Raw genomic sequence first — 25,350 nt, forward strand, 5'->3', positions numbered from 1 at the left:
AAGCTTCTCTTGTTGCTGCTGTCTTTTATGAATTATTTTACTGAAAACCTCTTCTTACAGAGTACTTAAAGTTTACTTTCAATATCTTTGTCTGTTTCCAGCTCAGAACAACCAATGGAAATCAAACCAGAATCATCGACTGAGGAGACTTCAGCAGAAGTTCATCCAAAGCTCTCTGAGGACCTAAATAAAGATCTACGGGAAGAAAGTTCAGATTGTTGTGCCAGCCCTGGAGAAGAAGTGTCTCACTTGTGTCAGGGTGACAAAGCTGCTGCTGGTGCCACTGAAGCTACAAAGGAGAGCAGTTTTCTGGGGATGAGCTCGAGGCTGCCGTCTGCCGAGGACGTGTTTAACACATTCCTGTACTGGCGCCCTCCTCTGCCTGACATAAGTCAGGACCTGGAGTTGCTGCAGTTCAAGGCTGAGAAGCACAATGATGCCTGCTCTGTGCCATGCAATAACTGTGTTGCTAGCAGTGAAATAAAGAAGGTTCTTGAAAGCTTACAGGAGCACATAGATGATCCAGATGTTCAAGGTGAGGCTCTGGTGACAGTAAAATCGTATTTTCTCTGAGCTGGTTTTCTGGCCTTTACAAAACACTTGACTGCATTTTAATTGGTTTGGTATTCGTAGGGTGATGAGCCTACCTTGGGGAGTAAATTATAGTAGAAGGTTATGCAACAGCTTTTTTTATAAGACCTGAGTTATTTCTAGAGCAGCTGGGGAAGTGTTCCTGGCTTCTGTTTGCATGAAAAATAAATTCATCTAACTACAAAAGAGAAAACAGCTTGTTAAAGACAGTTTTAACAGGTTTTGAGTATTGTCGGTACTAGGGGTTTAATGACAATTCTACATGTTACCAGCTGAATTAATCTAATATTTGGCTGAGTGAGAATGGCCCTAATTTCAAGTTTCTCTCCTTAGCCACCTGAAACAGGCCCTTTGTTGAAAGTATTGGAAGGATATTGGCCTGATGGTGGGATCTGTGTTTCATGGACCAAATCCCTCTTGTCATCCATAGTCAGCTCAGTTTCTTGTTTCACCAAGTCTCTTGAGTGCTTTGGGGTAAAAGGTCTTTTCTTTCCAAGAGCAAGGGTTTGCTAATACACCACTTCTGTGCAGCTCACACTGGGCTACCTTCTGTCTTTTCAGATGGGTTAATTGCAAGTTTAATGCTTTTAAATGCAGTAGGGAGACTAAATAACCATCTTTTGCTTTATACAGCTCAGGTCCAAGTGTTGTCTGCTGCTCTCAGAGCTGCTCAGTTTGATTCTGTTGGTGACTGTGAGACCAAAAAAATGGAAGAAAGTGGTGACAATCTTCAGAACAAAATGATTTTGGATGAAACAGGTGTTTCAGATGCTGCCTGCAACCAGGTGCAGGGGGACACTCTTTCATCCCCTGCCTCCCAGGATGACATCAGTGACCAGTCAGCCACCAGTGTGCTGAAAAGCACAGTAAGTATAGGTTGTGCTCCATGTCTGAACTGTGTGGGGTTGTGTAGTTCCTGGCATAACTGACCCACTTTTGATCCAAAGCCTTTGGACATTACTAGACCACAGCTGTGATATTCTACTTAGTCTAATCAAAAAAAGAAAAGCCATTAAGGGGTTATCATTTATGTTTGCACCCAAATGACCCAGGAGTTAAAGTTTTGCAGTAGTCTTGTAGGGTTTTTTTCCTGATGAAATTCTGTTGAATAATTTGATTTCAAGAATAAAAGCTATTTAAAAGTAACCATCCAAAATGTGTATGAATGTTGGGTTTGTGGTGGTAAATTAGGTTGCTTTCTTTAGAAGTAAATCTTAACTACTGCTGCCCTTGTTGCTGCTACAGTCTCTATTGTTTGCCTCAGTGTAGAACTGTTGTCTTTTTGTACTTGCATAAACACACTGAACAAGGCTCTGCCTGTGCAGGGCTGTTCTGAATCTGAGCTCCATTGTTCTGCACTGTGATGCTTTGAAATATCCCAAACAGCACCAAGTCTCACTCATTTCACTACCTGGTACCTCCTTTTACAGGACTCAGAAGAACAACACAGAGGAACCAGTGTATTTTTGAGGAAAGAGCAAGAAAGTAATCTACCATTTGAAGATGACAAGTCAAAATTACAGGTGATTAGAATGGCATCAAATGGATTTAGTGGAGTACTGGCTACAGTTCATCTTACCCTTAATGCAGTGGTATCTTCTGCAATGGATCAGTTGTGGAATGTGAAGGAATGCTCCAGAATTCAAGGAGAACCCTATTTTAAATGAGAAAATTAGAAACATTGTGTTGCCTTTTCGGTGCCTTAGAGGCAACCTGTGCAACCAAGGTAGGCAATGACTGTACTGTTCTGTCACTGATTTGCTATTTGGCATCAGCAAAGAAGGAATTTTCAGCTTGATTGATGGAAGGTGTTGATAAAGCCATAATGACTGTTCATTGCTGACTGCTCTGTCCTAATGAGAGGACAAATAACCATTGGGGTCATGTACCCTTGGTGAGGGTAACACACACAAGGGGTGTGTTTGGGTGCTGGCTGGTTGGTAGAACTGTAGCACAGCAAGTGTATTTTCTTTCTGATTTTAAATTGAAGTGTGTGTCTGTCTGTAGGACATCATCCCTCAGCCTTTACTGGACCAGTACCTGTCCATGACTGACCCTGCTCGGGCCCAGACTGTTGACACTGAGATTGCCAAGCACTGTGCTTACAGCCTGCCTGGAGTGGCCCTGACTCTGGGCAGGCAGAACTGGCACTGCCTCAAGGACACCTATGAGACACTGGCTTCAGATGTACAGGTAAGGAAAAAAAAAAAAGGGTTTGTAACCATAAATCAGAATTGTGAGGATTGTTTGCTCAGTTTGTTGCGCTGAAGTTATAAGATCATGTAATTTCTTACAAGGGAAAAAATATGCACTAAAAACATAAAATTACAGATTTAAATCAGACTTACAGTTAATATGATTAACACTTTCTACTAGCCCTGTTTTTCCTGTTGTCTCAATCCTCACACAGGGGTTGTTCAAAAGCTTGCTTGTTTTAGTTGTGGTGCCTCATGCAGTTCCCTTGTTGGCCTGTTTGCAGTGGAAGGTGCGGCGCACTCTGGCTTTCTCCATCCACGAGCTGGCTGTGATCCTGGGGGATCAGTTAACAGCTGCTGATCTGGTGCCAATTTTCAATGGGTTCTTGAAAGACCTGGATGAAGTGCGTATTGGTGTCCTCAAACATCTGTATGACTTTCTGAAGGTAGGGAAGTGTAATGAAATTCTCAGCATAAAATGTTTTCTGACGCCATTGTATGAAGAGTTTTTGAACAAGCTGTGCATGTATCAGCATCTAATTAATGTTTGGTTTTCTGCAATGCTGCTGTTTCGTGTGTGTGCCTCTATGCCTTCTTTTAATGTGCCTCACCTCTCTTTTCTCTCATATCCCAACAAAATACCAAAGTTGAAACCCTTTGTTAATGTGGTTGTAAATGCTGCTAGCTGTTGTAAACTGAGAAAGTTGGTCCATTTGCAGTTTGTGTTTGGGGCTGGGAGAGAAGAGGGCAGATCCTGGTTGGGCTGCTGTGGAATCCACACAGATCCGTAGCTTTTGGTTACTCACTCTTATGCCCAGAGATGGTGCTTTGGGTGTTGCTAAAGGGATGACTTCTTGTCCTTTGGATGTCACCTGTGTGTGTGTCCAGGCACTCAGGTGATTGTGCACGGTTTTTAGGAAGCACCTTGTCAATGGTCACTTGCTTTCAAGTATGAAAATGCATGGAGTGTGAATAGAGTAACACACCAGAGAACTGCAAGTTTGAAGTTTTATCAGTTTTATACCATTAATGTTTTTCCTTTAGCTACTTCATGCAGACAAAAGGCGAGAGTATCTTTACCAGCTGCAAGAATTTGTGGTGACTGATAACAGCAGGAACTGGAGGTTTCGTTATGAGCTGGCAGAGTATGTAATTTTGTTAACTTCTGATTTTTTAACCTGTACAACTAACTTGGAAATAAGTAATTACATTCAGAAGTTGGCACATGTCGATTAGGAGCTAAAAGTTTACAACCGTTCTTTAGGAAGGAAAAAGCCTCTGGCTGTTAGCGTTGTTTGGGGGGAGTTGAGGGTGTTTGGGTTTTTTGGGTTTTTTATTTTTCACAAGTTGCATTGTAATGTGTGACTGAAACTTAAGTGTCTGTGATTTTACTAAAATGGAGGTCTGGTTCAGTTGCAGCTAATGAAACATGACAATCTGATAGATACTATTCAGTGAGAATTTATTAGTTCAAGACTCCCTTGCAAAAATTAGTGAAACACATGTGAAAAGTAATTTTTTTAATGTGTAGGAAAGAAAAACCAGCTCTTAAAAAATAAGTTTATTCTTTTGGTACTTCTATAAGACTGGCTATATAACAAAGGTAGATTAACATCCCACAGTTCCTTTTCTGCAAGCCCTGTTGATATTTGAAGCACCTTTGGTGGCATAGTTTGCAGCTCATGTCTGACCTTTGTGTTTATTGTGTTGCTGTGTTTGGGCTGTTGAGGACTTGCTCTGCTTTTGTCGTTTGGCACAACAAACTCACAGTGGTACAGAAGTTACACAGCAGCTCCCCTGAGCCCTGGTGGGAAGCTGCCCCTGGCTGGGTTCTGTGTGGCTGCTGGTTCTGTGGCTGGAGTGAGTTCTGTGTGGTTCTGAGATAGGAATTATTTTCTGAAATGTAGATTTCTACACCGAGGTAAATATTCAGTTTTTGCTTTGCAAGAATGTACAGGGTATTGTTTTGAAGTTGATAAAAGCTTCTCATGCTTCTCTTTGTAGCCTTTGGTTATTCTTTTGGGTAATGTTGATACACTGGTACATGTAGTTTGGATCACGTGTAGTTTCTCTTGGCCTCCCTGATGGATTAAAGCTGTACCTCTAACAAGTGAAGAGCAAAGTGCTCAAGGGCTCTGTAGTAACCCTGGTGCTTTGGTGCTCCTTCCTTACCTGTAAGAGCTGGTGAATGGCAGCAGGCTGATGCTGCACTTGGTACAGTTAATGATTTCCTTTGTGTTCCAGGCAGCTGATCCTGATCCTGGAGCTCTACAATCCCAATGATGTCTATGACTACTTAAGGCACATTGCACTAACTCTGTGCTCCGATAAAGTTTCAGAAGTTCGGTGGATCTCCTTCAAACTGGTAGGGGATTTAGTTCACTTCCTGGCAGGAGAGCAGGAAAATGGTCCTGGAGAGGGTGCCTGAAATCAGTGTTTTTTCACACAAGTAGGGTGAATAGGGAAGTTTTGATAAACACTGGAATCAATATGGAAAAAAGTCAAATGGAAAGTTTATAAAATATTTTGAGTTGTCAGACTGTTACAGATATTGAAATCTTTCTCTGTGGTTGTATGTGAATGTAGTTGAAGTGAGTGAAAGCCAGTATATGTGATTTGGAAAACCTTCCCCTAGTTCTGGGGGGAAAAACCCCACAGCAAAACACAGAACAACCAACTACTGATCTTTCCTCAAAGCTGATTTAATTTGTTATGAAGTCTACAAGCACAGCTGACTACATTGAATACAGTGTCCCTTTTGGAATTCAAATGAAATTATGTCTTTTTAAGTCTAAGGGCTACAGCTGAAATTTCATTTCTTCTTTTTGTTCCCCTCCTTTTCCCATTCCTTTGGCTCACAGGTTGTAGCAATACTACAGAAGTTCTATGCAAACAGTGCAAATGCCCTGGGATTAAATTTCATCAATGAGCTCGTAGTGCGGTTTCGCCACTGCTCCAAGTGGGTTGGGAGACAAGCCTTTGCCTTCATTTGTCAGGTTGGAATATTCTCTGTTTGTATGTGTATAAAATTTGGGGCTTTGCAGGAATGTGGGCAAAACTGAAATTTGAACTCTCAGTTTGTTTGGTCTTTTTTGGTTTGGTCAGTCAGTGTGGTCTCGGTGCTGGCATCCAGCTGTCCCGCTCCAGGCTGTATCTCTGTCTGGGTCTGTGCTTTCAGCTGCCATAGCTGATCCTTGGACTTTCTGGTATCCCAGTGGCAAAGCCAAGAATTAAGTCCCAAATGGAGATGCATTTGTTTAATCCTTGGCTGTGCTAGGATAAAGGATCACAAGAGCTCTTCAAACCACCAGTGGGTGCTGAATGCCAGGAACTATTTCCCTCTTTATTGCCGTCACTCACCCCCTCCAAACCAAAAATGCTTACTTGGGTAGCAGTGAGGAGCAAGGGTTGAACGTTAAAACGGGAAAGGGTGATGGCAGGGAAGAGAGCAGCATTTCCTAAAACATTCTTGAAAGAAATTCATCTGCTCTTCCTGGTGCATCTTTGGCTGAACTTCAGAACAGTGAGACACGGGGCTGTTCTTGTTCAGAGCTATTTTAACAGGCCAAATTAAGTATAAGGTGGAAAGAAATGAAAGAAATGGCAATGAGTATATTTTTAACATAAATTTTGCCTTCTCCTGTTGTGTGTTTGTCTCATAGGCTGTAGTAGAAGAGGAGTGCATGCCTGTGGACCAGTTTGTTGAACACTTACTCCCCAGCCTTCTAAGCCTTGCATCAGATCCTGTGCCGAACGTCAGGGTCCTGCTCGCCAAGGCTCTCAGGCAGACGTTGCTGGAGAAAGGTGTGGCCCTTCATTTCTTGGGAAAGATCCAACATCTCAGGAGCACTGGCTCTCCTCTGCCAGCACAGCTCTTGTAGCTCAGTCGGTGCAAGGCTGTGAAACAGAATCATACGCTGTAACTTAGGATTTAAATTCAGATTTGAGAGTACTCAGTGGCTTTGCAGCCTTGGAACATGGGATGCTTATCCCGAAAGGGCTGGAGCTGCCTTGGCCGGTGCTGCAGGTGCCGAGTGGCCCCACTTGGGGGCAGTGCGGCCCCGCGAACCGCGCCCGAGGCGGCTCCGCGTTTGCGATCCAACCGTGGGTTATTTGGGTGTATCTCAAATGTAATTTGTGTGCTGCTCTCTGATTATTCAGAGGAAGAAGGACAGAAATCGCCTATCTTTTTTTCAGAATGAAGTCTGGAGAAGGTTTTGGAATGCATTGTACAGTGGCAGCTTCCTTTTGCTCGTTGATACATCTCTATTTAGGGCTCAGCAAAAAGTTTATCTTAGAAGTATTTCAGTACCTAGCAAGATGAATCAGAAGCAGCATATTTCTCTCTCTGTCAGCTTCCTTAGTTTCCTGTAGTTTCTGTAAGGAGACTGTAAGCTGGATAAGCTGCCCCAGATGGTTTTGGCGTTCTCTGTATTTCTGCACTGCTTATGCCCTAGGGTTTATTCTTTTGTATTTGATTAAAATTGTCCTTTTTCTCCCCTTATTCCAGCTTATTTTAAAAGTGTTGGCAATCCTCATCTAGAAGCTGCAGAAGAGACCATTCTAGCCCTGCAATCTGACAGAGATCAAGATGTGTCTTTCTTTGCCACCGTTAAACTGAAACAGGGTAACATGGACAGTATCACCATTGAGAAACAAAACTAAGGGGTGGTTCTGCAATGAAAGCTGAACAGCAGGATGGTTTTTCACCTTGTGTTTCTGTTAGTGTGAATAACAAGGACAGATAAGGTGGGTTTTGTTACCTATTTGAGCAGGAAAGGGAGTATTGAGAAATGTTATGGTCTTCATTTCACAACCTTGTTTCATCTACCGGTGTGTTTGATTCCTGTGAGTAATTCCTTCCTTTTGGTTTTCCCTTTGTAAATGGGATGATAACTCTGACCTCACCTGCACTTCAGTAGTGTCTCTAAAGTCTTACGCTACACTCAGTGTTTCAGCATAATTGGAATTTATATTTCATTTTTTTTAACAAAACATTTCCGTTAGTACAAGTCTGCTATAAGCTTAAAAAGGTTGTTAAATCTTAAAACCTGATTATAGCAAACTTCCCTGAAGCTATTCTTTCCTCACTTTTATTATAATCTTTGTACTGTTTCAGCTATTGCATTTATTTGAGAAAAAGAAAGTGTATATATGTGAATAGTTTAGAATTGTAACAAAATATTATGAAGAACTTAATTCTGTATCAGTGGGAAAAGCTCAAAAAGCATTTCATTTTTTTAAAGTAGTTACACTGCTAGAATTAAGCATGGGCCATTTTTGTGTGGTATTTTTCAAAGCACAGAGAGCTCAAGATTCTTTGTATATTGTGAGGTTTCTAGTAATTTGTTACTTCTGAGCTACACCCTTACAGGTGTTCACAGGTCAGTTTTTGTTACTGCTGCCTCTCCCAGGACCAGGTAGAGTGGAGATTTCCGAAGCGGAAAATTCCTCATTCTGCCCCAGCAAAGGTCACTTGAGTTGAGAGACTCAGTTCTGCAACAGGAGCTGTGGCTGTACAAGGGTATTACAGAGAGTTACAGGCTTAAGTCTTTGTTTGTTTTACGTGCACACCTCATTTAACAAACACCTTTTAACCTGCCCAGTGTTTAAACCCCAAACAGCTTTTCCTAAGAAACAAAGGGCCTCTAAATTCTGCAAAACCCCAATTCAGAAGTGTTCTGGGGAAAGGTGGTGCCACAGTTTGCTCTGCAACCTCTGTGGGTTGTAGGGCATGGTCTGGGGCAAACATCAGATGAGACATGTAAGGTGAAGTGAGATTTCTCCTGTCTATTGGAACAGGGGCTTGGAAGAAAGAGCAGAATTGTGTTAGTCAAATTGAGTAGCCTCAGAAAAATTATAAAGCTTATACTTCTCCTGGACCCTGTCTTCTCTTGGAACCCAAATCTGCAATAATGTGGGTCCTGGGAAAAAGTTTTTTTTTTTTTTTTGTTTTGTTTTGTTTTGTTTTGTTTTGTTTTAAATTGTGGATTGAAACTTTGTCCTGCTCAAAAACTAATGCTTAAATACTAAAGAAATGGTTTAGTGTGATAACAGTTACTTTCTTTCTGAGAGCAGAGTCCTTTCTCCTGAGCAGACCTGTGTCAATACTTGCCCTTATTTCATGTTCCATAGTAAGTAGTTCACATGGGGAAAGGTTTTCACAGAAATAACTGTTTCAGTTTTATTTGGATGTGGCTTGTCTGCAATAGTGAGTAGGTTCCTCAGCTGGGTTCTGTATTTTGGGAGGGCTCACTTTTGTATAAGTTAACCAGTCATGTATTATAATATGTACAGTATTTGTAACAAATTGTTTTCTTGTAAGATCACAAAATGCTCTTTGGAAGTTGCAGGCAGAACCACTGCTATTGCAGCACACAGTGTAAACTCTGCAACATTCTACATTTAATTTTTTACAGTTTTTTTTATAATTTAAAACAAATGCTTCTTCAGTACAGGATTTTTATGATTAAAATTTCTTAACAAAAAGACCCCTCAAGTTAATTTTTTCTAGTTCTAATATCTTTTTCTAATGCTGGCATTATACTGATATTTTCTAACAGTTCAGATTTTCTAAGGCCTTTCTGACAAGGTTTCACTTCTGTTTTTTATTATCAGTTCATTAAATTTCTCAGCACTGAACAGATTTTTTTAAGTGTGTGTATATGTAAGTATGTTTGAAATATACTGTATATAAATTAAATACCTTGAATGTTAACCTAACCCAGGTTGCTGTTTGTTAGATCACCGTAAATAGTTACCTTGACTTGCAATAATCCACTGGAAAAAACAGGCTTCCATAGGTTTTAGCATGTTTGGTTAGTGTTCAGTAGGGGTTTTTAACTAGGATGTGTGTAAAGGGTAAGCCACCAGCTATAAAGTTCACTAAAAGGCTGAACAAAGCTCTTTGTTTTTAACAATATTTTGGTACCTCTCTGGCTCCCAAATTCAGGTCGGTTTTGAATGAGGCAATTTCAGTCGAGCATTTAAAACCTCCTGTTACAACTCCACAGTTGCATGTCCTAATGGGGGTCAGCATAGTTCTGGGGTGGATGTTTTGTAGACAATGTGCAGGTCTGTTATACAGATTTACCCTCTGCAAGTTTGTCTTTTTGGTTTAGTTTTAAACTAGAAATGATTTCAGCATGACTAAAGGCCGCACTTTACGTCTTGTCCTAGACAAATGTATGCAATGAGTGTGTTCACGTGCAGTTCTCTGGGTTGTTTAAATTATGCAAAAATATGTATTTAAAAAGCCAGGTGGAGCAAAGTTAGGTAGTCCATCCACTTTCACAGCAGCAGTAAGAATATCATCACTTTTCAGCATTTCTAGCTAAGGAACATGACAATAACAGTCGTTGGTGCAATATTGCTGGGGTGCTGCAGGGAATGATCCAGCACTTGTAATCCAAAGCATGTTGGTCATGTTGCTTAGGTTTGAGCCTCGCTGGTGTCCCTGGTGGGATGAGCTCGTGGCAGCAGTCAGGTGCTGCCCCAGGGGCAGCTGTGTCTGTACACGGTGGTGTTTAGAGCCCAGTTAAGTGGGGACACTCTGGAAGTGTCATTCATTTGTCAGAATAAAGAATCTATGTAACTTTCTATTTGTATTTATCTCAATAAATCCTGTGACTGTTTTATAAACCAACTTGTGGTAACTGATTTTTGTCATGGGTGAGATGTGAGTGTATTCCTTGGTTAATGAAACATGTTCCAGGTGTAAACACTGTTGGCTGTCAGACCAGGGCTGAATGTGGACTTTGTCATGCTGCGTAGTAAAAGAATCTTTAAAATGTGCCATCTATTGCTGGAACTTCCCCTGCCTGTGGATCCTTTCAGGCTCAGGCAGCACGTGAGCAGAGTTTTGTGCTTGTGGCAGCCTCACACCACTGTTGGTCTTGTCATACCTGTGAAATCCAGTCTGCTGCACATCTCCCTATGGAAGCTGAGTGTTGGAACTTGGGAGCAGAGACCTGTCCTTGCTTTGGCATTGCATAAACAACTTGTTAGCTCAGGGAATTTTTAAGGAGAAAGAAAGGAGCTGTTGTTATACCTGTTCCATTATTTATCAATAGACACCAGAGGCTCACTGTGGCAATTGTTACATTCCCTTCTTAAAGTGAACCAAATGAACAGAAATTGTTAAATGCCAGAGCATAATACAGCTTATAAAGCCCAACAGACGTCAGGAAACTGGTGCTGATTGGGCTCTTACATGTTTTCCTCTTGCTTAGGAAAGAGAATTGTAGTCAGCTTGCAATCTCCCTGATATTGTTCTTGAGGGAAGCAGACAAAAAGTACCAATGAAACAGAAGGGCTGCAATTTAGTTAATTTATGCAAGACACAATCAGCATTCAAACTGGGAGTTACTGAGCAGAAATGTATTGATAGAAAAGCCAAAATACTCTGTGCATAAATTGTGAAATATTAAAACAGGATTTCAAAGAGACTCCTGGAATTCACATAACTCTAGGCCAGAGAAGATTCAGGAGGGAATTTTGTCACTGTCAAATTCGTGAGGAGGGCAGAGGAGCTGTGATTTAGTCCCCTGCACTCAGGCCATGCCTCCATGTGCTACAAGCCAGTGCAGCTCTGCTGTGGCACAAGAGCTTGGAGCAGTAAGGAAAAACAGAAACAGCTTTTTCAGAAGAGTGATTAGGAGGGAGGGTGATTGCTTATGACGGATGGCTGCAAAGGATCCATGGTAGGGAGAGGATGGAGAGGGAAGAGCCATGAGGAGTTGAGGACTGAGAGAAATGGAACTGCAGATGAGTTGGGGCACACAATTCCAAAGGTAGTCTGTCTGTAGCAGAAACCACTTCCACACACTTTCTCTGCCTTCATTTTTTGAATTTGCAGTGTTGTTGGGTTGTAACCACCAACTGCGTTCAAAGGCAAGCAGAAGCCAGCAGTGAGCTGTGCCTGAGGATCTGCTGACCAGTAATGTTTAGGGAGGGTGGTGGTTTGCAGAGAGGAGCCAAAAGCTATTAATTTCCTACTCTGCTTCCAGCAGCCCGTTTAGGTTGGTGTGATGCCTAAGCCAGGCTGCAATTGAGGTTTGTGCTTTGGTTTCCCTTTAAGTTTCAGTTCCCTGTACACTGTTCTGTTTGCAGCATTTGCTTGACATGACTGTCTGGTGTGGGTTGCTGGTGTTTTTCTGGAATTCCTTTGTGTACAGGAGCTAATAAAGGAACTGTGTCAGCTCAGAAAGCCCATAAATATGGTTCTCGTGGCTTGGGATAAGAAATGCAGAGATCCCTTGCCCAAGCCTCTTCCGTGGAATTTCTGACGCTGTTTCAATTCATTTGGTTTCCAGTAGCCAAACAACCACTGGGGTCAAGCAAAAGTCAAGGTATAAAAATTGATGGCTGTGAGCCTCCTTACCTATGAGCTGCCATATGTTAGAGGAATGATCTAGACCATAGCAATTGTCTTCTCTCCCCTGATGAGTGTTTGTATGCATAATTCAAATGTGGGCATGTGTTTGAATTCCAGCTTTTATTGATTGAATTGGGCTCTGATAATAAACAGTATAAATAAATCAGAAGGGAGTTAAAACACTGATGTGCTGGGGGTGTTGGAATTAAAATGAGTGCAGTGACCTCAAGCAGAATGTAATTTCAAAAGTGCCTGAAATATGCTGATGACATAAAATAAGGCTGAGAAAGCTGGAGGGGCAGAGGAACAAAACAAACTCATTCAAAATGATTTGGATTTATCAGGATTACAGGCAGGTAGGTGGCTTATGCAGTTTATTGTAGGGAAGTGTGAGGTAATGAGGCCAGGGACCAAAAGTAATCAGAGTGCAGTCGGAGTGAGAGTGGTGTGGAATGTGGATCAGAGCTTGTGGGAGGGCAGGTGCAGCACTTGTCTGGTATCAAACACACAGGAATCCTCTCACGCTGCTTTGGTAAAGCACAAACCTTTCAGAGGCTGAGATGTGTTTGGTAGTTGTACATGCAGAGAGGAGAATCCAGCTTTTGATGTTGCAGGAAACATGATCTGTAACTGAGCTGCCTAATAGTTCATCACAATGATTTCAGACTAGAAAAATAAAAAGTGCATTGTTTTGGACTCATGAGTGCCCTGACAGCCACAGGAAAGCAAAGAGAAATTGGTGAATCCTTCCAGTTGGCTAATCTAGAGGTAGATTCTGTGGTTTTGAAAGTACTTGTTTTCTTCTGGTTTTCTTTCCTTCTTTTTAGTCCTAATGTCTATTTTCATTTTTATAAGCGTTTCATTTATCCCCTAAATTGTAAGCTTTGGATTTTTCTCAGTTGTGGCCAAGCAGTTTTTGAAACCAAATCAAAGGCAAAAACAATTAAAGGAGAGCTCTCTGTGTTGAATTCTGTTGATGTCCTTGCAGCTTTTATTGTTCTGATAGAATCCATATTAATTGTCACTGTTTAAAAGGGCTTTCTCTAACTTGACCCATATCTCTAAATGTCATTTTTACACTTATTTTTCACAGAAGAAATTAGATATTTGAAAAGATAATCTTCTAGTCTTACCTTTTAGTGGCCCAGTTTTATATATGTCCTGAAAGATTCCCAATAGTTAATAATTTGCAGTATCTTAATACCTAGGGCATATCAATAACACAAAGACTTCTCTTTTCCTTTGAGCCCTCCCTGCTTGGTGCTGCAGCCCATGAAATCCTTTATTGTCTGGAAGACACAGCTTCAGTTTGCCACAGCTGAGTAAAACTGAGGAGCTACAGGGAAAACTGAACTAGGAAGGACAGAAACTAAGGCAAGTCACAAATAATAACTTAATCTCCTACCCTAATCCTTGTGTCATATCAGAATTAAATCAGGAGCTGTGAAAGAATCCTCGGGGAAGTAAGAGATGCACTTGGGATTTTTTCTTTTTGGAGTATCTTCAGGGGTTTGTGGCTTCTGATTGACATGGTGTCCCTGCCTGGGATACTGGGAACGTGCTGGATGCCCTTTGAAATGAGCTCTCCTCCCACCCAGATGTGGATCTTGCTGTGATTTTTATGTTGTTACAGTAATAAGGACAGAAGGATGCCCTCCATGTTCTGGTATCCATTGGTTCTCCGCAGCAAAGGATCGGTGTTGGCTACAATCGGCAGCCTCGGAGTTCTGTTGTCAGCTTGGGCTGTTGTCACACACTCAGCTAATACCCTCCAGTAATTCTATTTCTTATTCACATGCACACTTAATGTCCTTAGTCATTAGACTGAAAAATGTTAACCTTGTCATAGTTAGTGACTGGAAGCAGAAAAGTCCATTTAATTCTCAGGGGAATGAATTCTAATTTTCTGCTTGTCAGAAAGTGACATTTTACATATTTTTCTCTTTTTTTTTGCCCACCAGTTTAGTGCTAAATTTAAATTTGTGTGTCATAGGAATAGACCTCTAGTGCTAAACACCCCAAAAGCTTTGGCAGGGGTCCAGCATATGAGAGTCTTGACCAAGAGCTGCTGCTAAAGCTCATTCCAGGCACTGCAGAGAATGGGGCGGGGTGAGAATGAAAAGTTAAGAGATAAGAGGTCAGCACAAAGGGCACATTAACATTGCATGTCAGGATGCATTTTTTTCCCCCAGCAAATATGGATGGATGAAAAGCAGCTCAGCTGGAATAAAATGTCCGTGAAGAAATGAATTATGTTAATCAAGTAGACTAATACTAATATTTGTCATTAAGATGTGACATCTTCTAGCTAATGTCACAAACTACTGGGAGCCTTTAAAAACCATACTGGTGGGAAGGGAAGTTGTCTGCAAATACTGAGTTCCCTGTTCTATGAATGGGAAGAGCTTGTCTTCAAAATTAGATGGCATTTATGGCAAAGAGAAATAATCCTCCCACAGATTACAGCTGTTCATTGCACTGTTGTGCTGGTGGTCTTATCTCATCGGTGGATGTTTTATATGGTTTTTTTATTTTTTTGTGATACATTTCCATAAGGCTGTTCTGAGGAGGACATTGTACTGGGAGCTGGATGTATTTTGAGAGAGACACCACTACAAAGAACCCTGAGTCTAAATTGCAAAGATGGATGAAGTAAAAATGAGGGATGGTTATTTTGCTTTTTACAGACAGGAGCTGGAGCAGAAGAGGTGACTGTTGTGGCCAAAGTCACCCTGGGAGTCCGTGGAACTGCATCCTGATCTTTGAAGTGCAGTTCCAGTATTTTACCATATATTGTTTCTCTGTTCCCTTGTTGCTGAATGTGGATTTGATATGCACATGTGTAATGAGCCAAGCATGTTCTGCATATGTTTAGCCAAATTGTGACCTCAGGGACACGAGGGGAGTGCTCCCTGGTCTAATCAGGAGAGCTTCCATGGCTGGGCTCATCCAAGGACTGCAAAGCAGTGTTGGCATTTACTCTATGAAATTTAAGCCCCTCTGCTGCCTGTTTGGTGTTTTAGCATCTGTGAGTTCTGGTGGGGCAGTGGGTGATGCTCTGCATGGCTGATTGTGCGACCCCTTGTACTGTCTGAGCACCAGATGCTGATTAATGATTAGTGCGTAACAAATTAATAAATTGATACCACAGACAAATAAACATCTATTATGGGAGCCTTTCAAGTCTCTCTCCTCTGGGGGAGAAGGGAGACCTGCAGGCATTACATTCTTCACTGGACATAAATGCCTCTGGACTCTGTGCTGTCCTGACACCTTGCAGAGGGAATGTACACATGAGATTAATTATATTCCATAGGTGGTTCAATGTGTGCTGGAAAAAAAACCCCTGACTTTTTGGCTTAGTTTTGTTGTATGCAGACGTTCTTGCAGGGAAGGTTGAGTGGTCAGCACAGTCAAAGTGGGCTCAGGACGAACAAGTCCCATGTGCTGTCTTCCTGCAAGGCCCTGGCATCCTGCCCTGGAGGGATTTATCCACAGGGACTGATTTCAGACAATACCTTTGAAGGCTAAAGATAAGATCTCCTTGCCCAAGCTTCCTCTGTAGCTTTGTGGAGAACAAGGATTCTGTGATGTATCTTTCAAAGGTCTGAATTTGGACTGAAGTCTGGAATCATGACCAGAGTTTAAAAGTAATCCATGTGGCACCACTGACCCGAGCTTCACTGTGCCAAAATTAGGCAACAAATTGAGTTACTGTGTTGTCATCATTAGGCTGCCAGCAGCATAAAAACTTCTGTGCATCTGGCCTTGCTTTTCAGAAATAAAAACCATTTAAAGGTGTTGTGATATATTATAAAATGCAGGTAATTAATGCCCTTGTAACAACCCAAGAGAGAATTCAGACAGAATTCAGATGTGGTTTCTGAATCTGTACAAACACCTACAAATCCAGAATGGGATAGGGGACTAAGTATATCCATGACTGGCTTGACTGATTTTTCCATTCTTCTTGCATAGGAAGTATGTGTGTACTTCTGTGCCATGCTTGGGGCATGATTTATGTATTGCAATAAATAACAAATACATGTGTGCATAATTAGAAGGGACAATAAAGAAAAGCAGTTGATGAAATTGAATTATGCATAATAAAGCCGTAATTTTTCAGGGGAGGCTGTAGTCATCAGGAGAGAAAGTGAAGCTTGTTTGTTTTGTTAGTGTTGTGAGAGACCTGAGCTGGAACCATAGTCTTGTGAGACTTAGTATTTTTATGTTTCATTATATTACCCCACAGGTTTTGGGCAAGACCAGGTGAACAAAACAACCTTTTAGAACCAGAGGTATAGGATAAACTCTGCATTCTGGCTGTCACCTGCCCTTATGGGGACTGTTCACAAGGATTACAAGGTAGTACTGTGTATTTATCTACTTTTCCACGGTAAAAATGTATAAATCATCATTATAGAGCCCTTCTTCAAAAGAGAAAGAAATTTGGCTCACTAGGTTTGAAGAACCATTCTCACGTTTGGATGCTTTCACACACCCATGACCACTCTCTGCATGTGCTTTATTCAACTCCAAAAACAACTCTAGCAACACTGCCAAACACACACATGAAATGAATGTAAAATACATTCCAAATAATTGCAGTGTTTCTGTAATTTGGTGTTTTCTATGTTCCAGAAACCCTCAACAGCTGGTTAACCCCAGCAGGACCAGTGAGCTGAGACGGGCACACAGAGTACCGGGGTCTGGCTGCCCAGCAGAACCAGCCTGGTCCTGCCTGTCACTGCTGACAGGTAAGGATAGATTAGCAGTGACTCCAACAGTGCAAATGAAAGGAAAATGGGAAGCAGATTTAGGCAATCCTTTTTCCTTGAGTCCTTTAAGTGTAGAATGCTGCATACATGCATGCAGGACATTTTAATTGAGATTTGTTGAGTATGAAGAAGGTTGTTCCCTCTCAAGTTAAACAGCTCTGGCCCAAGGTGAAGGAGTAAGGCTCGAGCTGTCCATTGCTTGTGGTTATCTCAGTAAAATACTGATATGCTCAGCACTCCTACAAAAAAGCCAAGAACTAAAAGGCAAACAAACATGGTGAAAAACCTGCTTTGGTCAAATCTATGAGAGCTGGTGAAACTTTCCTCATCTGCACATAAGTAACTCAAATTATTGTGGACACAGCTTCTGGGAGAGCAAAAGCATCCTCAGTGCTCTCTGGGAACCACATTATTGTCCAGTTTGCACTGCAGAGTGTTCCCTTTACCTGGCACTGTGCCCTGGCCAGAGCTGGCTCAAGACTCCCAAAAATTGTAGGTTAAAGTGAATTTTCCTACCTTAAATATTCAGGGCCCATCTCCTGGAGCAGAGTTCTCTGACCCAGGAGCACCACTGCCCCTACACCCTGTTGATCTGTGCAGAAGCAGCACAGCCAGCCTGACTTCTCAGGCCTTGGGTTTAACCAGGAAGGGCAGTTTTGTTGCCACAGAGAACTCCCAACTTTGCTTGTGACTACAGCCAAGAAGGAAATGAGATGGGGGACAAGATCTCCATGCCCAAGTCATCAGCCTTGTCCCTCCATGCTTTCTTGCCAGCCTGTCAGTTGGATCTCGGCTTCTCCTGAGAGACTGTAAATATGTGGGGTTTGCTCATTAACCAGTGTAGTGCCGAGATGGAAGCTGTAATGCACGTGATGGGAGCAGAGAAATCACACAGCTTTCACTGAAACAAAGGACATCGATGGGCTCTGGCAATAACAGCGTAATGGCTGTTTAATTTTTCCAGACAGGGACTGGAGCTCACTGGGGTTTTTTTGGGCTCTTGCTTTGTTTTTGTTTTGCTCCAGCTTTTAGGGATGAGAATGTTGTGTCTGACGCATGTCAGCGAGCAGAGGAGATTCACGAGCAGAGCCGGGCACGTCTTGCTCCCCAGTGAGGAATAAAAGCATTGCCCGTCTCTCACTTCGGGAGGAGGAAGGGGGGGCTGCTGGGCGGCTGCGGGAAGTGAGAAGGCATTGTCAGGTTCGGGTCAGGCTGGAGCAGCACGGATTAGCCGGGTTGTCACTCGGCAGCCTGGAGGCATCGCTGGGAAAGCCGGAGACAGAAATGTGCGTGCAGGGGTGGGGGCCGAGGGCTGCCATGGCTTGTTTAGGCACAAGGCTGCTGTCCTCAATTACGATCTTTCGGGAAAGCAGACGGGAAAATGGACTGAATAAAGAGCCTTTATCAAGGAAGCAGAGAAAATGGCCACTTCTACACGCCCTGTATTGGAACTCTAAATAGTGTTATTAGAGCTGTTAAAAACTTTGCTGAACAAGAGCTGTGTCCATATTTAATCCCAATCTGGTACCTGCAAGGCTGATCTTGCACCCAGGGAAGCTGCTGGGTCACTGGAGCGACCAAACTGAAAGCGTGGTTCTGCTGGGGAGTGAAGACTCTTTGTTCTGCTTATTTCTTCATTGTTGTATCTGTTTTTGTGCTTTGAAGTCCACAGGTATATTTCAGTATTTAGTGAATTTTTAGTTTATTCGCTTCTGTAGTAAAGCAGGGAGGGGGAAAGGGCCAAATTCAGAGTCACTTGGGCCACATACACAACCTCTGACCACAAAGCGTAAAGGTGTAATTTCCATTAATTAAAGCAAATTGTACTGATCAATCACTTTCAAATTTCAGCCAGATCTCATATGTAACTGCAGAGTGCAGCTCACCTCAAACAGGACACATGAGGTTAACAGAATTGTTATGTTTTAAATTTTTTTTCTCAGTAGCATTAGTCTTTTCCGTGTATGACTGAAGAATGATGTTTTGTTCACTTCCAACCCAATCAGTTTCACAGCACAACAGTATCAATTTCCAGTACAGTTAAATTTATTCCAGTATGGTCCTGTGAAATGGTCCGATATGCTTTCAGCTAAACGACAATTTGATGGGATGTGAAAACCACAGGAGTCAGGAAGAAGGTAACAGTCTGTGAGCAGGCCTTATCTGTCTTGCTACAAGGGCAGGGTTTCAAGGGGAACAAAACAAAACACATTGAGGAACCTAAAGCAAGGAGGGCCTGGGCTGGGCTTCACAGGGGAGCAGAGGTTTCTGGTCTGGTTGCCAGTGACTCTGTTAGATTAACGTTTGTCACTTTGCTACTTTGTACAATGTGGAACGAACCAAAAAGAATCCTTCACTAAAGGAGGAAATTATGTCTGTGAATGGGAAGTGTCTGAAAATTATAATAATAAAATCTACATCCTCTGTTTTGTAAGGAAACAATCTCAGGACTAAAGTTACCTCAGGCTGACAGAGCAGCCAGTAGGAGGAACTGGAAAGAGGAGTTTGTGCTCAGGCTTAGGACTGCAGTGGGTGTCATTGGGATGTCACATCATGTCACTGCAGAGATGTCTCATGCAAACCACTGAGTAGGTTTATTCTCCAAGCACTCTTCTGGGCACTGTATCACTTGTCTGTGTACAGGCTGTAGTTGCTTTTCACTTTAGTTCTTCCCAAATGTACAGCAACACTTGTATGGTGATTGCAACCTAAGTGCTACTTACTCAGAATCACCAGCAACTATGATCTAATAAAAAATCTTTATTCTCTGTGAAATGCATTTTAAATAAATAGCAATTTTTTGACTCTGAGCTCCTGGTAAAGTATCTTATATTAATGGAATTATAAATAGCAAGTGCCAGTTCTGTGCTAGTTCTAGCAGCACAGAAAAGAACACACTGTGAAGCAAAACAACAGGTTTTTGTCCCTCAATTTTGTTGTTTGTAAAGTAAGTGCTTGTGAAAAAGATAATTCTGATTTCATAGTTCTTCAATTTAAATACAGCTGCCGTTTAAGCCTCTGCTGTTATTTCATCACACGCCCAGGAGAGCACCTGCAGGAATACATCCTTGGTGGCTGATGTGGGGCTGACTTGTTTCCACCTCTGGCTCTGGTGACTGGGTATCAGATCCAGTAACATTTCTGTGTGTGCAGTTCTGAAAGACCATCCATAGCTCTTCTGTAAAATGAGTCTGTTAGCAAAGTTTACCTGAAAACAAAGGCAAGATGGCTTCAGCTTTCTGAAAAATTTTAGTCAACCAAGGAGTTGCTCTGCAGCCCCCTGTGCTCACCAGAAGCTTTGCAAAAGAACAAATGAAATTTTGGTTGAAGCATCAAAGATGTCTAAATACACTTACATCTTGTTCTCATATTTTGGTTCTGCTCTGACTTGCACAGAAACACAGGTCTAACACTTTTATGCAGAATTAAAATTGTTTAGACTTTTGCTGCATTTTTGAAGTGACTTAATTTCGTTTTGAAGCATTTTCTGGTGTGTGCAGAGTTTACTAACACTGTCCTGACCTTGGAGATGTGGGATATTTTACAGTGTGCAGTGGCATTTATGTACCCCACCTGGTTCCAATAAATAGGTTAATTTCCACAAATTAAAGGCCAGGTTTCAAACATTCCAAGGTGATACAATAATTCTGTATCAACCTTTAGGATTCACAACTGGGGCAGATGACTGGGCAGTCCTTTGTCAGCTGCAAATCCACAACTTCTACACAATTTTGTTCATGTAAAATGGTAGAAGTGTTTGGAAAAGAAAGTCAGGTTTATAGTTTCACATAACACCAAAACCCTGAATACATGGGACAAATAATGACTGACAGATTTATGATAAAGAAATTACTTAAAATTTTAGACTGTACTCCTTGCACATCCCAAATTAGTGTCTTATCAAAGTATCTCCTGGAGCAAGGGTACCTTAAATGACAGAATGTACAATACAAACCCCTTACTGTTAGTACAGAGTTAATAGTCAGACATTGGAATAGGATTCAGGAATATCCAACTGTAGATGCTAGACAAAGAATTTATTTTGGTTTTTCAAAATCAAATCATGGCTCATCTGGATTTGGATTTCACTTCACACAAACATCCACTAGGTATTTGGTGCCAGCTTTGGTTCTTCAATATAACTCTTTAAAAGCCAGTGGTCTTGAAGTTCCCCTTTCATTTGGCCTGAATGAATGTAATTTAATTGCTACTAAATTACATATTAATCATTATTTTACCTGTTTATATAAATCAGACAAGAATAAGATCTTATGGCCTTAAAATAAACTGAAGAACCACACACCACATGATTGAAATAAGCAAGAGATACAAACCTGGCAATGACAAGAAAGCACACTGATTTAAAATATTGTTCTAACAATTACCTTGGTTGTTCAAAGAACAGTGTGCACAGGTTATGGTTAGTAGCTAAACTGCAATTTAACTTAAGTTTCCAGAGGCTGATTCCAAGTTAGTCTTTATTCTGGTTTTTAAGTGAAGTATCTGAAGTTACTTCTGCTATGTGTTCTCATTCTTGGGTAATCTTTCCAAAGGATATGACTCACTTCTCCATTATTTGTAAAGAATATGGAAAAAAGTAAAATATTATTATTTTGTGGGCATTTGGAAATGGATGTAAAAAAAAAAAAAAAGGTGGGATGTTGATCATTGTGAGTCATTTCTTGGGAAGAAGGGAAGAACAAACACTAGCTGCTGTCTTACTGCTGTGAAAGCCAAGGACTTAGTGCTGACTCAAGCAGTAGATATTGATGGCTGCAGAGCACAAAGGAGATCTTGCAGCAGGGTTAAAGAGGAAAACTTTTCCTCTTTATGTGATAAGGAGTTAGAGGGAGCGCCCTGTGTTGATTTCTTGGAAGGTCTTTTTTGTTTAAACAACCTTCTGGTTTAAACACCTTGGCCAGTTAGAATTATATCGTGCAAACAGTTGCTGAGTCTCCTTCTGAATTTCCAGAAATCCTGGCAAATCTTCAGATACATAATGAAGTGCAAGACTGAATTCCATGGCACTGAGGGAGCTACCCCAGTAACTCACGGTGCAATCCCCTGCTGGCTCTGAGCGTCTCTTCCTGGTTGGTGCACATATTGGTATACACAAAACTCAAGTGATCCTTTATAACCCATTTGCATAGTGATCAACTAATAGAAAAAACCCTCTTTTGATACCAAAACTGATTTTTCAAAGTGATTTTGTGTCACTGTGGCCTTTGTGTACTTTATTTCTTTACTGGGAAGTACTCACTTACTTATGTGTGTAACTACACAAAACACCTACAAAGCACACCCAACACAAAACCAGTGTATTTTATAATCATGAGGATTTTATGAGTAGAGGTTCTCATGGAGAAACAATTATAATTTGCATTGTCACTCCAACTTCCAATGAATATTTTTAAATTATAGTTTTATTAGTGCTAATAAAAATAGTACCTGCTCTGTGATCTTTATCTGAGTTTATTCATTGTTATTTCTAAGTTACAAGCAGAAGCTCTGAAGCAGAGTTAACAGCTTGGATGCCATAGATTCAATTAAGTAAAATTAAAATGTTCACACTTTACCAAAATGATTTTGGGTTTGTACATAAACAGCACAAATGATCAACAGTCCAACAGTCCACTACAGGATGTTTCCTTAGGAATGCAGATGCATCTATGTGCCTAACTCTTTATTTCATAATGTCACTCAGAGGGCTCACATGGTCACTTCATATTACAGACAGTTCCTTTGCAGCTTTGGATTTGATAATCATGTTCAAGTGCCAGCCCTGGAACACCTGATCTCCAGCCAATAAATCCCTGGGTAGTTTTAGGTACTGGAGGAGATGGAAGCACCTAAAATCAAAGTAACATGTAAAATTGAATTATGAAGAGGTTTTTGATTGCAGTTTCTGTCATGCAACATTGTCTTGTGTGCTATAGTGTTCTAAAACCAAAAATCAAATCATTGTTTAGTAGTGTATGGTGGAATTCTTTTTGTTTTCTTTTTTTTCTTTTTTTTTTTTTTAAGTTTGGTTCAATACTAAGGGCTTTAATTGCTTTATGTTATTAGGAGAAGAATTTTATCATTATTATGTATGGAAAAAAGACTAAAGCTGAAGATAATCATCATAATCATCTTTAAAACTAATTAACTGCTGTAAACAGGAGAAATAGTGCTTTCTCCTTGCTGTAATATATTTGGTAGCGATGCAGCTATGGAATAATAATTTTAAGTTCAAATACCAAAGATACTACCAACCAAGTTGGCTTTTGCATCAAGAATTACTTATTTGTTCTACCTTCTCTCTACTTTAAAAGATGGGTGAGTTAATCTGCAACTAATCTAGCTAAAAAGGAAACAAAACAAAAGCCAACAGACTCTGTTCAGTGACTGCTGTGCTTACTTTGGCTGAATCATCTCAATTGGGCACGTTCTATCATTTCAGCATCTGGGGACTTAGCAGAGAAATACACAGCAAGAGAACAATGTTTCAGTTCTCTTGCCAGAGTTGCTTCACTTTGTTCCTTGGCCAAGATTAGAAAATGTTTATGATATTTAGGTGGAGCAGTTCCTTAGAAAAGATAATTTTTATGGCCAAAAGTGCCACCCACTGAGCGGGATAATGAAGGAAATCATGTCCCACTTTCAGTCTGGGGGAGGGGACGATGCAGAAGCTTTTATTAGTCTAACCTAGAGAGAACAGATTTGACTGTTACCACAGGGTAAATGTGCAGAAAGACACACAGTTCTGAAAAGGATGCATGAAACTTCACTCTGAATATGTAAAGGGTGACCTAAATCAAAGCTAACCCTTCTCTTCCTCCGAGTTCTGAGGTGAAATGGAAACTGTTCCAATGTGCACCAGGCTCTGCACACTTGAGGAGCAGCTGGTAACTGCAGGGTTTGTTAATGCCCCAACACCCTCACAGGGCTGAGACTCGACTGAAACCGCAACTTGACTGAGATTGGAGGTTTTGGACAAAACTGAAGAACAAGTAGCACTAATGACAGAAATTATGCCATTTCATTTCTTTGCCACACTGAGCACTAGTTCTTAATTTTAATTTAATCTCAGTAAAAGCTTTTACTACTTCCTCACGTTATCTCTTCACCCTTGGAATCCTTTGAAAGAAAGCTAGTTCAGCAAGTAAGATTTCCAATCTCTGTTATCTTCCTAATCTTCTCTAAGTGGACTAACCTTCCTTTTCGTTAGCATATTCTGCTTCCCCTTTTGTGAGTACGTTCCTCTCCCAGTGTCACTGCTTTAGCTGCATGTGGAGTTACCCTGTTCATTGGTGATCCTGACACACCATGTTTATAAATTAAACCATCAGTCACATTCTACTCTCCAGCTGTTTGACAGCTTTAAGACTCTGAATGTACATATAAATCAAATAAAACAAAATAATTATGACTTGGCTTATTAGAACTGGCTTCTTATTAATTTGTGCTACTGAAGAGGACAGTGGCATTGTCTCTGCCAAAAAGCACACTCTTAAATAAAGGTAGAAGAATTACAACCATATCCTAAGGGCAATTCCTTGTCTTAAACAAATGCTTTTAAAGCATAGCTTGGGTTGCAAACTCTTTGACCATTAGTTAAAGATCCCCTTCTATAAGAAAACTGGGGTTTAGGGCTTGTGTGGTTTCTTAAGACAGATGTTGCTGTACTGCAATTTAAAAATCCGATTTTCTAACCTTAATGTATTTTTCCACAGGTGTCACAGGTCGAACCTGCAGGTGATCTGGAAGCTGTATCTTGGGCTTTGCATCTTCTTTCTTTTCATCTCCAATCAACTAAAACCCAAACATAATTAAAAACTGGACTCTTCATCTTTTGAAATATACTGTAATATGAGATATCCACATGATTCCCCTCATTGTTGCATCTGAACTTCCCGTTCTTTCCACATCAAGCAGGGCTACTTATTTCAGTGCTTTGGAAATTACTGGATTTTTTTGTTTCAGAGGACGTGCAAACTACACTTATAACTATGTAGGGACTGCATCAGTCCTGTTCTTCAGCAATGAAATACTGTGATTCCAAATGTAACATCATTTGCTACTGTATTCTAATATCTAAACATCACTGAGAAGAGACATCACTCCAAATATTTTTGTTGGTTGTAGATTCCCTCACTGACAATTTAATTAGCTGGAACCTTTTCCCCTAAATTTTTAAAATACCATATGGAGAGACAAAGGGGAAATATTTTCCTGTCAGTATGCATCTAGTACTTGTTAGCACTATTAGGAGTCATGCTTCTCAAGAGAAATATTTCAGAATATGCACAGCATATAAATTACCACTTGATGTATTTTAGTCAGAAGAAAACTGAATATTTGAACCATCTCAAAAGTAGTGCAGTTGCCACCTCGGATGCCAGCTTAGTAAAGCATACTCACTACATTT

The 25,350-nt window shown here is 41.0% G+C and overlaps 1 protein-coding gene across 1 annotated transcript in view; it reads left to right on the forward strand.

Annotated features, from left to right (window-relative positions):
• Positions 1-24,762, forward strand: part of LOC309579504 (serine/threonine-protein phosphatase 4 regulatory subunit 1-like) — a 35,966-nt gene extending 11,204 nt beyond the window's left edge. The window contains exons 10-22 of the mRNA XM_082292884.1: positions 102-535; positions 1,225-1,457; positions 2,022-2,114; positions 2,599-2,784; positions 3,071-3,232; positions 3,831-3,931; positions 5,031-5,151; positions 5,648-5,782; positions 6,449-6,590; positions 7,297-13,536; positions 16,415-16,527; positions 16,804-16,919; positions 24,656-24,762. Of these exons, the coding sequence (XP_082149010.1) occupies positions 102-535; positions 1,225-1,457; positions 2,022-2,114; positions 2,599-2,784; positions 3,071-3,232; positions 3,831-3,931; positions 5,031-5,151; positions 5,648-5,782; positions 6,449-6,590; positions 7,297-7,451 (1,762 nt within the window). The 3' untranslated portion in view covers positions 7,452-13,536; positions 16,415-16,527; positions 16,804-16,919; positions 24,656-24,762. The remainder of the gene's footprint in view (positions 1-101; positions 536-1,224; positions 1,458-2,021; positions 2,115-2,598; positions 2,785-3,070; positions 3,233-3,830; positions 3,932-5,030; positions 5,152-5,647; positions 5,783-6,448; positions 6,591-7,296; positions 13,537-16,414; positions 16,528-16,803; positions 16,920-24,655) is intronic.
• Positions 24,763-25,350: the final 588 nt, after the last annotated feature.

This window comes from Coloeus monedula (assembly GCF_965178545.1).
Source record: "Coloeus monedula genome assembly, chromosome: 17".
NCBI lineage: Eukaryota > Metazoa > Chordata > Aves > Passeriformes > Corvidae > Coloeus > Coloeus monedula.